This window comes from Solea senegalensis, linkage group LG10 (assembly GCF_019176455.1).
Source record: "Solea senegalensis isolate Sse05_10M linkage group LG10, IFAPA_SoseM_1, whole genome shotgun sequence".
In the NCBI taxonomy this organism is placed as follows: domain Eukaryota; kingdom Metazoa; phylum Chordata; class Actinopteri; order Pleuronectiformes; family Soleidae; genus Solea; species Solea senegalensis.
Window position 1 is genome coordinate 13175171 of NC_058030.1, and position 12079 is coordinate 13187249.

The 12079-nt window shown below is 44.0% G+C and overlaps 1 protein-coding gene across 2 annotated transcripts in view; it reads left to right on the top strand.

Annotated features, from left to right (window-relative positions):
• Positions 1-5864, top strand: part of otud7a (OTU deubiquitinase 7A) — a 33593-nt gene extending 27729 nt beyond the window's left edge. For both annotated transcript variants that reach the window (XM_044036780.1, XM_044036781.1), the window contains exons 11-13: positions 2758-2872; positions 3416-3500; positions 3778-5864. In XM_044036780.1, the coding sequence (XP_043892715.1) occupies positions 2758-2872; positions 3416-3500; positions 3778-5343 (1766 nt within the window). In that variant the 3' untranslated portion in view covers positions 5344-5864. The remainder of the gene's footprint in view (positions 1-2757; positions 2873-3415; positions 3501-3777) is intronic.
• Positions 5865-12079: the final 6215 nt, after the last annotated feature.

Here is a 12079-nt window from a genome sequence, read left to right on the forward strand (position 1 = left end):
AAATAATTGTGTTAAATAAACTGTCAAATGTGCTAACTTGGGCGTGGCTGCACTAATGCTGTGTCAAGATCTTGAGGCATCGTCTCAATGCTTGTAGGACCAGTCTGTCTGCGCCGTCGTGTCGCACTTTGCCCCGTGAGCGTGTGCCGTCAAAAAAAATGACACGCGGGATAAGGAGGCAGCATTTGACCTGCAGTGGAGGAGCAGTTGGTGCTGGTGTCCATGTTTCTGTGAAGCCTACAGAGCGGAGCAGCCTCTTGGCAGTGGCGGAAGTGATGAAGCAGGGAGGAGGCCGTGTCTTCCCTCTGGGGCTGAGCGTGGAGGCTGGAAGTGTCCTCAGCCTGAACAGCCTGTCCCTCTGTCATGTGGACCACAGTCTCCACACTAAGTAGCCCGAGGAGAGCAGTTATGTGGGTCAGTGGGATCTTGGTGGACCTCGTTGCACTCACACATACGTACACACACACACCTGCGCTGCACACACGTTCATGTTGAGAAATCCTCCCACACAAAAGGAAGTCTGTTTTATGTTCTGTGTCGAGTGTTGAAAATCTCTTCCTGCTTGTAAGTAGCTGATCATATCAGTAAAGGGTGAATGTTTTTGTTTTGTTTTTTCTGATTGTACCCTATGAGAAATCCTAATAGTCAAGTAGCCCTGATCAGCTGCACAACTAATTGTGTCATATAATCTAAGCAGCAGTTACATCATTATATTTCCACTGTTATTAGACAACAACAGGTTGGTTTCACCTAAGTACAACCTGGGACTGAGGACACGTCATCACCATTACACAGGGCAATGAGTAGTCCGTTTATATGTCCTCAGGTTAGACAGGCGTTAATATTAGGACTCCAGCAGCCATCACTTTCCCCTTCTTTTTCTGTGCATTAAGGTATTATTAAATAATATTATAATCCCTTTAGGTCAATGAGCTAAACTATGGTTTGGTGTTTAATCTGCTGTGTATGATAAGTTAACATTCGGTTTTTATAACAGAGTACAATCAAAAGCTCCACTTAAGTGGTAATATTAGTTTTTAGAGGTCAGGACAGGAGGTCAGAGAATTTGCGACCTGTTTGTAATAAATGCATCTAAGTTATCAGTACTCCTCTCTGTGATGGTTCTTCAAGACAAATCAACACCTTAGAACTTCACTTTGTTTTTCCAGTTTAGCTGCATGTCTCCAGTTTAAGATTAGCTTTTATCATAAATGCTGGCTTATCTAATTTTAATGTTATCATCTCTATCTACTGATCAATCTATGTTTTTTCTTCTACTATTTACTGCTCCTGATAGTTACTATGATACCAGTCAGCGGTGACACATCACATGACTGTATCTAATGTGTTATTTGACAGGTTTAATCTAATCTCAAGTGATGACAATTTCAAGTCATTTTCCTATATTGTAGTTTTTTTTAACTTGCTTATTAACTCCATGCTGATAATCATTGGGATATATAACGTGGCATTATTCTAGTGTGCCCTTGTGATGTCACCTGGTGTTAACATCCGAGGACGGAGTTTGGCACTTCACGCTTCACGTCCGGTACTGAAATGTTTTCCTAGATGCGTCCCCTGTGATCACATGTGATTTTGGATCTGGCTTCCCATAGCTTATATTTAAATTATATTCAGTACAAGGACATGACATGAGAAAAACATACATTATTGTGTTCATCTGAGTAAAGTACATTTAGTCTGACTGAAACTGTACCGAAAGGCAAAGTTTGCATGTTCTCCCTGTGTGTGGGGGTTTTCTCTGGTTCTCAGTTTCCTCCCACAGTCCAAAAACATGCAGGTGTGGGGATTAGCCAAATTAGGCAGCGCTCTAAATTGACCAGACGTGTGAGTGTGAGAGTGGTTGTTTGTCTCTCCTGTGATGGACTTTGTCAGCTAGGATTGGCACCAGAGACCCTCATGTGCAGATAATGTGGTAGAAGATGGATGACTGTACTAAATCTCAAATTCAGACTAACACATCCAGATAATGCAAATCTAAATTGAGCGAGAGTCGGACTCAGGCTGGTTTGGGAACTCACACGGTTCCCAACGCCAGCTCATGCCTGGAAATACCAGGAGAAGCTAGTTCACAGAGCAATAAGGCAACAGCAACACAAACATGGTGACATGTTGTTTTTTTTCACTGAAAAGGAGATTTTATCTTGTCAGCTGAAAGAATTTTGAAGTTAACGGATGGTAATAAGACGCTGACTGGCGCTCGACATGCTAACAACACAACTGTACAGATAATGTGTGTGTCTGCATGATTGACACAGAGCGAAAGTAGAACATTAGTGAATGAAAGCTCTACTCATGCTGCTGTAACATGAAATGAGATTTTAGCCTTAAGAAAAAAGAAGTCGTATGAAGATCATTATTGAAATTGTGAATGGCTACAAATAAATCAGTGTGTGGCACTGTAAAAGTGCAAAAACAAACAATCACAAAAGTGCGGGTCAGAGGAGGCGTCTGAGGATGCATTGTGTTTATGCATGCTCAGGAATGTGGCCACATGTGTTTTCAAACCACCTCAGAGTGTGTGTGTGTGTGTGCGGTTTTTTTTTTTTAGAACGCACTGGGAGCGTTAAGACCTGCACTTGCGCGATGTGATTAGATCACTCGAAGTCAGTTTCAAAACCAGGACTGAATTGGGGTCGCACACTATGAGATGTGGGAGTAGAGGGAGGCATGCAATGCAGTCTCCAGTTGTAATGCTAGACCAAAGTAACCTTTTAATAATCCCATCTCTTCCAGCTGTTATCCCCCTGACTGACTCCGAGCACAAGCTGCTGGCACTCCATTTTGCCGTGGACCCTGGCAGGGACTGGGAGTGGGGGAGGGATGACAATGATAACACCAAGCTCGCCAAGTAAGTTTGCAGTGTATTGATGCTTATCGACAAAACACACTTACTCCAAAGGTTGTGACCAAGAAATAGTGAGAGTGAAATCTGCAAAGCCACGGCTGGTCTGCTAGTCTTCATACACAGGACGCTGTATGTGGAGGATTTGTCTTCGATTATGGGCGCTGGGTTCAGGTTACTTCAAAGAGTCAGCAGAGAGAGAACAAATTGTTAGATTACATCGGTCACGCAGAGGTTTTCCAGGAATGACTCTGTTTGAGTTTGGCAAAGAGTTCAAGGTTTCTCGTTCACATTCCTGCCAGTCAGAGGGTTCAACAAACTGCTGTATGGATAATGTAAGCATACAGAGAGAGAGAGGATCCTCCAACCACTCCATACGGCCCATTTATAATATCACATTAGATGCATTGAAGGCTCTATTTGTGTTGACAAGTAGTGAAATGCTTAGGTTTCAAAGTCCAGACCTTAAATCTGCCGTTAAAGTTGGTTAGATAAAAATATCAAATGACACTTGCTTGATTTTAATCTTGGTTACATGTTCTCCCACAGTCTCATCTTGTCTCTGGAGGCCAAACTCAACCTGCTGCACAACTACATGAATGTAACGTGGATTCGAATTCCATCTGAAACAAGGGTATTTTTTTTTTCTTTCTTGTTCACGTGTCATGTTCGTCATGGTTAATTTATTCCTGGAGAGACAACCTCCATTCCAGATGAGCTTAAAACCACAGAGACCAATCAGTCACTGTCAGTAAAATCATTTTCACCGTCTGTACTGACTCAAAATACAGGGAAATTAGTTCTTGCGTGGGAATTTTTAACTGTCCACTGAGAAACAAGAGATGAAGGCTGTCATCAGCTACCATGTTTTGCGTTTACTTCATTTCTGCTGTGCTTGTGTCTCTGTGCAGGCTCCACTGGCTCAGCCAGAGTCTCCCACAGCCTCTGCAGGTGAGGATGTCCAGTCTTTAGCTGAGTCCATGGACTCTGACCGTGAGTCTGTCGGCAGCAACTCTAATGTCAACACTGGCAAGCCCAGTAAGGAGAACAAAGACAAAGACAAGCAGCGCAAGGACAAAGACAAGAGCCGAGCTGATTCTGTAGCCAATAAACTAGGCAGCTTCAGCAAAACCCTGGGAATCAAACTGAAGAAGAACATGGGAGGTCTGGGTGGCCTGGTGCATGGCAAAATGAACAAATCTAATTCTGGCTCAGGTCGTAGTGGGGAGAACGGAGGGGAAAAGGTCAAGAAGAACAAGACAGTCAAGGGAAGCAAGGAGGAGTCAGGTCAGTCCACCAGCTCCACCTCTTCTGAAAAGGCCACTAGTCCCTCTCCTACTGACAGGGACAGACCCTCCAGCTCCTCCCCCACCGAGAGACAGGACAGCGCAGGGAGAGTCTCAGGGGACAAGACCATGGAAAACTGGAAATATAGCACCGATGTCAAGCTAAGCCTCAACATCCTGCGGGCTGCCATGCAGGGGGAGCGCAAGTTCATCTTTGCGGGTCTCTTGCTCACCAGCCATCGCCATCAGTTCCACGAGGAGATGATCAGCTACTATTTGACTAATGCCCAGGAACGATTTAGCCAAGAGCAGGAGCAGAAGAGGAAGGAGGCCGAGAAGAAGCCCCCTGCCAATAATGAGGTGGCCGCAAAAAAGCCTGAGCATGAGAGTGTCTTCCAGAGGGAGAGATCGGACAGCTCGCCTCCGGAGAGCTGCTCTCCTGTCCTGCCCCATCACACCCACTCTTACAGCTACAACTCACAGCCTCCGCTGGGTCCTAAGATGCAGGGCCGGAACAGTCCCACTCCCGCAGCCACCCTCATCTCTGTCCCAGTGCCTCCCCTCACACCACCTACAGCCTCGCACCACGTTCCTCACCCAGCCCCAGCCCCTGCGCCTTACTCCTCCCCCAGTATTGGTGCTAAGAGACTTGGGCCTGTTCCTGTGTCTGCCCACTACAGCCATACACCGCCCATCCAAAGGCACAGTGTGATTCACATACAAGATGTCAACATGCAATCCTCCATCTTCCAAGCTGACCCCTATAAGCCTGTGGTGGGCACACTAAAGACATGCGCTACCTACCCCCAGCAGAACCGCACGCTCTCGTCGCAGAGTTACAGCCCCGCTCGCCTGTCAGGGGTGCGCACTGTTAACACCATGGAGACGCTGTCCTACAACATGCCGGGTGAACACAAGTCCCACACCTACACCAACGGGTTCGATGCGGGAGACATTCAGGATTGCCTGGAGTTTGCTGACGAGGACAACTCGTCTCACACCTGGCTCAACCAAGACAAAACCAAAGGGCGGAGCTCTGGAAGCCCTTTGTACTGCTTTCAGCAGCGCCGCTGCAAGAGGGAGAACTGCTCCTTCTACGGCAGGGCAGAGACAGACAACTACTGCTCCTACTGCTACAGGGAGGAGCTGAAACGCAGGGAGAGGGAGAGCAAAGTGCAAAGGCCTGCATAGCCATCACCGCCACTTCAGCATCACACATCAGCAAGGCCAAAGGAGACTTGAGGGAACAACACCATCTGCACTCTGCATTTAGAATACCATGATGGCAAACATTTTCCTATTTTGTTGAAGAATGCTCTTGTATCCCTGTCACCCTTCCCTTGTTGGTAAAGGTTATTACTTTATGATGGGGGAAGCAGAACTTGACACAGTGAGCAGCTTTGGCCAGATCTTGTGCTACTTTATTTTTATTTCTGTCTCACTGAATTTAAGTCTTTTACTTGTTTTAGAGTAAAAGTCATCTCTGCAATGTAACTCTCTGTATGTGAGGGAAAGTTCTCTATTTATTTTTTTTTATTTTTTTGACGTTCAAATGTGGAAGGAACATTTTCGCTCTTTTAATCAGTTTGAATGCAATACCTCTACTTGGTTCCTCAAAATCTGTGGACAATTTGTAGTTGTTTTGCAATCATAATAAATTTGATGGGAGAATAATATTAGACTTTAAAGCAATAAATTAGTGATTTTTGCTATTCCCTCTCCCAATTTTGTCTATGCACCAATAATATAATTACTGTAGGTTATCTGTGTCTTGTAATCTGTGAAGGATCGTCACGGTGTGCTTTTGTAAACAATTTGAACGACGGGAATTTAAAAAGTGTAAGCTTTATAGACTGTACGGTTGGATTAGCAATGAAATGTAAAACTCATTTGTTCAGTGTTAAGCTCTGTCGTTGCCACAGTTCCCAGGTGTGAGAATTGAATGCAAAATATTGTGCAAGGTAAGATCATTGACCTCTGCAAGACCACAAGCACTGCCAAACTGGCTTCTTCTTCTTCTCCTCCTTCAAGAAAAAAAAGAAAGAAATCTTGAATTCAAATTTTCAAAAACGTTGGTGTGCCAAATACTGAACAATGTGCATAGGACAAATTTCTTCCCCCTAAAAATGCAGTGTTTTATGGTGTGTTTCTCTGCGTCGCCTGTTAACTACTTTATTCAGTCAGTGTGTTAGATGAGATGAAGTGTAGTTAGTGAGAGCAGGCCCAATGCATATTTGTCTGGAGTGTGATCCCGTGTCTCTTCTCCCTCTACACCGCGCCACACGACGTGCAGTCATGCTATCAGCACTATGTGGTGATCTGCAGTATAGGTGTGTCACTGACCCAGTGTGAGATTGTGTTCTTATTCCATTTGTAGAGGCCGTTAAAAGAAGCACCTGCTGCTACGAGCACCTCAAGCCTTTGTGATCGTCAGTGCTTTAATCAATCAGTGGGTTTTTGTAAAACCCCGGGCCTCCAAGTGCTTTCTGCTCATTTGACATGACTACTGTAAAGACGCAGTGTTTGTGTTGCTGTTTGTTCTGGTGATGCTTGGATAATGTACCATGCTGTCCTTAACTAAGTGTGTCCTGGCCAAGGATGTCCACTGCTCCCTTAGTTCACTTCTGTCTCTCTCTCCTCTACACATTACAGTATTGCTCCTACTTGTTTCTACTGTATGTGACCAGTTCATGGACTCCCACCATGTTAGGACTGTAAGATATGATTTTGTATTCCTTTAAGAGTTTTACACTACTTTAAATTATTAATTTGCACATTAGGTACAGATGTAAATATAAAAAAAAATAGTTTATTGTTACAAATACTGTGTGTCTGTCATTTTTGTTGTGTTTCTTTTTCCAGATTAGGGGATATTTTGCTGTTCTGAGAATGTTCTTCCCGTTTTCCAGGAGCGGGGCCGATGAAGCAGATGATGATTATAGGTGACGTTACCATATTATTGAAGTGGAACTGTGGTTGCAAAGTTGAACGCAGTAATTCTCAGTCACACAACATAATCAAAGGGAGCACTTTACAGCACAGTAGCGCTGCATCATGCTCATTGTCGAGGACTTGTGAATTCCTCCAATGTTACACTCAAAAGTAATTTTATCCTCAGCCTGTTCTCGAGAGAGGTTTTTAAAAAAAACTGCGTTAAATTCAAGGATTTGACAGAACAAAAATGTGGGGCTTTTGTGTTCTAAAGATGTGTTATAACAAAATGTGCTATTTTGAGTAGCTTTATAATAGCCAGCATCTGGATATCTCTGCCTCTTCTGCACCATTTATTTTTTTTATCATTTTTTTAATCAAGTCTCCCCATCATAATGCAGCCATTTAGCAACCAGTTAAATACCCATCTGCTGGGGAAATAATGATGTCTTTTTAGCAGAGCTTTATTGTCATTGTTAAAAATAAATAAATAAATACAGAATTACAGAGGCCAACCCACACAATATGTACCAAAGTAGCAACATATACAAAAGCCGTCACAATAAACTGTCATCTCAATAACAATAGATGGCATGGTAATAATTATTTTGCACACTGAAGTTAATTAAAAGCATAAAAGTACTGGATATTGTAAGCACTTACAGTAATAGAGTGCCCAAAGGGTTAAATGACACACCTTCAGTCTGCAGACAGTTTACAGGCTTCCCGTGAAACAAGCTGCAAGTTTACAATTACCCTGACTCGAAAGACAACATGTTTTCACAGGCTGTACAACCTTTAAACTGTAATGAAAACTGTACATGAAAGAGTGCACTGATTTATAAGATTATTATTGTTATTATCATCGTCACTGACGAAAGGTTGGTTTGACGCCGTGCAGCAAAACGGGCCTTTGGAAAGTCTTCAAGTGCGTTAATGTGAAACCTGATGGAATCCAACTTTGCTTGACATCATTTAGAGCGGTTCAATCATGTATTTGTCACCGGAGATAATGATTACTTACTTACCTTTTTTTGCAAATATTGATGGTCTTCACAGGATCTAATGACCCTGGCGAGCTCTGTAATTATCAGTTATTGGTGATGGTACCATGTCGCTTTACGACTAAACATCTGAAAGTAAAACAAAGCCACACCTGTGCTTTATATTCGGTAACAAGGAGCTGCTGGGTCGTCTGCAGACACTACTGTAAGCCACCATTAAACCGTAAAACTCCAGCAGCTTCTCAAAGTCATCTGAGGAACAAATGTCCTGGAAGAGAAGTGTAAACATAGCAATAAATTAACCTCTGCGCTGTTTTTGCGAGAACTCTCAAATGCAGTTTTGTCTTTTCCAATAACCTTCGTATGACAATATATAATCTGTGTTGGATGAGTGTGAGTGGGTGGGAGGTTCTGCTCTGTGGGCAGAGGCCTGTGAAAGTGTGGGATGAGTTGCATACTTCTGACTTGTGAGTGTAAAGTCTTGTGACAAGGCTGCTCAATATGATCATCGGTTCTAGACTGTGGCTGCAAAATAATATCCAGAGACATGTAATGTGTGAAAGATGAATTACATCTCGACTTGACTTCTAATGCAAGTCGCACAATAGCATATGTGGGTTTCTTTCTTCACAGTAACACATCCCAGGCTCGTGTATCCTGCATCTTCCGAGTGTTGAATGGGAGTACATTGTCTTCTCGCTTGGATCCCCTTTTCTCAGAAGTTCCTTTGAATTTGCATGAGGGAACTCCCTCTGCTTTTCACAGCAACAAAGAGCTCTATCAAGGAAACAGCAGCCATTTGGCAGACAGCTCATGCTCTCAAACAATACAGCACAGCCACCATGTCGTCAAAGTCACTCACTCACTTCCTGACTAACTATCATGATATCGCCAGAACTTTTCCTCAGAATTTCCCTCCTTCCCAGATGCATCTTTCTCCTTGCTCATGTAATAAGAACCCGTGACATGCCTTAACGTCACACAATAGTTCATAAATATTGATTTTTGTATGGGCGGTTTCACCCATTTTCTTCGCACTTGGTCAAATGAAGAATAAACTTAAAATCATAATGATGCTGCTGTGGTTGTTGAATTCACATTCTATTACAGAGGTGGAATAAATATGGCCATTTTCTTTGGATTTGTTTGATTTTTTCCAGATCTTTTATTCATAAAACTTGACAGAAACACAGTAAGTGGGTGTCTTGGGCAGTGTAGGGCTTTTATTTATTTATTTTTCAGCGTCCTCTGTTGTTGTGGGAATAGACATGTATCACAGATCCACTGTCTGATGATGGAATAACACATTTATCTCTGGAAACTAGTAAAAAAAAAAAAAACTATATTTTGGGTGAAGCAGCCCTTTAAGACAACACAATTAAAACGTGGCACAATTGCATTTAACCATGCATACACAAAACGTCGATCCTTTTTTTCCCTCTATTCTCAACAGCCTTTCTCGTATTTACAGTGCTGTTTTAAGCAGGATTGCTGCCTTTGATGTCTGTGCTGCAGTGAATAGTAACACCAAACCCCTCCCTACCTTCCATATCTAAGCCTGGTCCTCCTCCAATATCTGAGCCCATTCCACAGGATCTAGTGGCAGCCCTGCCATGCGCTACATTTGAGAGTGGGTGGCATCACATGGCCCTTCAGCCTGTTTTCTGGGGCTTGGCATGGAGGAAGAGGATGGGCATGGGCACATACACGCACACACATGCACACACATGCACACACAGGCCCCTGTGTGATCATGGCTGCTGCTGCTGAACACATCTCTTTGTTTTCTGTGGATTCTTTCCATTGCCTTTCAAAGTCAACAATGCCCACACACCTCAGTGGAGCATAGACCCTTTTCCAGCCTGCAGAACCTCCCACGCTCTGGACTGTGAGTGAGTCCAGCTTGGGTGAATCAATCGGTACTACCACCAACCTCCAACCACCCACCCCCTCATCGCTATATTCCATCCCCCACATGCTGTACCGTACTTTTTTTCTATGGTCGAGGTTCTCGCCAGTCTGTAAATACCTGAGTCGGTGTGGTGTCAAGAATCTCACCTGGAGATACTTGACACGCTCTCGTGTCTGATGCTGATGATCCTCAGAAAGGGGCGGACCTGGAGTGATAAATCAGTCAGAACTGAAACCACCTGCCCCCACATCCTGTCTGCAAGGCGATACCAGCTGAGGTGTGGTCTCAGCACTTTGTAATTTGCCAGCAATGTAACTCACTCTGGTGGAGAAAATGTGTCATCCCTAAAAAAAAAAAGAAGAAAAAAAAAGATAGAAGCCAGATAGAAGATACTGTATGTCTCATGCAAACAAATCTTGGAATATTGCAAGATATGTGGGAATTACCACAGCCAGGGACGACTGAGACTCTGCTGTTGCATGACCAGCAGCTCCACAGCATTAGTAAGAAGTAGCAGCTTCGTTTCCCAGTCATATTCGAAGCGTAGCACAGTAAAGAAAAATGGGTTAAAAGTGCAATGTGCAACATTTTGAAAGGTTTATTGGCAGGAATTGAATAATCTATCTACAGCAGTTTTACAGTTTTCCACAGCAGCTGATGGACGATAGTGCCTGACCACATGTAAGTACAGGGGTAAATACATAAATGGTTGTGCCAAACCAATTTGGGAGGTGGACGTAGAGGCATTGTCTCGAGTCTCCAATGCCTCTCCATTCTACCCACCCAAACAGTGCAGTCTCCACTGCTTATGCTGGCTTTCCGCTTGTCGAAGAGCAAAGAGGAGTCCATGCACATGTGGCTAACGCTGTTGTTGTATGGTAGTGCGCGGAGGGGGGAGGTGACGTAAGGCGGGGACGACTGTGGTCAGATAGCAATGGGATGACGATGTGAACACTGGAGACGCATGTCAGTATAAATGCATGTGGTCAAGAGCGATCTGATCACAGAAAAGAGGGACATCCTTTCTGGAATGCAAAGGCCACCACAGAGGTTTGTTCTCAAAGGTCCAACGGTCTAAACGGTGAGACTTCAGAGTCGAACAAACAAAGAGGATTCCTCTGCTCACTCCTCCCTTTTCCCAAGTGCATCTGGGAACTATGGTGGCCTTTGCATACCAGAAAACATGTAAACACTCTTTCCTAACTCTCTGCTGTCTCATCCTCCTTCTTCATTGGTTTTTGCACCTGGTTGATTTTTGTTTATAAGCAATTAAACACAAAATACTCTTGGATATAAACCCTGCCTGTTCGCACACACACATTTAAACACAAGTCCTGGGAACATGCTGACTGTGATGGCAAATCAAGTTGTGTGCCGGTGCCAGGGGTGGCAGCTTGTCTGTCTGTGTAGCGTGGCATGCTGGTGGCTCCAACCTGCTGAGAGACAGGAGGAGTGCAGATTGAGCAGGAAAAACACCAGGCTCCTCATCAAGAATGTTGTCTCCTCCTTTTCTCTTCCTGTCTCCCTCCACATTGCATAAGTCTCTGTGAGCAGCAGCAGGAAAGACCACGCCTGTGATCTTTTCTGGTGCTGTGGATCACGTTCGGCTTAGGAGAGGATCAAGCTCAGATCTGTCACAGCTGCAGTGAATGCAGAATGAACGGGAAATGTTTACTCTGGATTACAAGTGCGCTTTCCACAGGGTTGAGCTCAAGTCTTCGTTCTTCTGAATATGCACTGGGTTCCTACAGGAAACGTCACACTGTTTATCAGTCCATTTGGCCTGAAATACAACGAGGAAGGAAGGAGTACCCAGCATTGCAATGCCCCACCCATTGTTGATACCCCAGCAGTTACTGTAAATATTTGCATGTGGAGAACAAGGTGTACTTCCTCATACAAGAATAATATTGACGCCTGTGAGAAAAGTTCGTCTGTCTGAGGAGGATGGCTCTTTTTCATAGCTTCAAGGTCTGAAATGTATCCTCAGTGCAATGTCAAGAAAGTTTGGACACCAAAGTTAGATAAGAAAATAAATCACATGCAATCAAACACCTGTGCTCTGTTCAGTATACTCTAT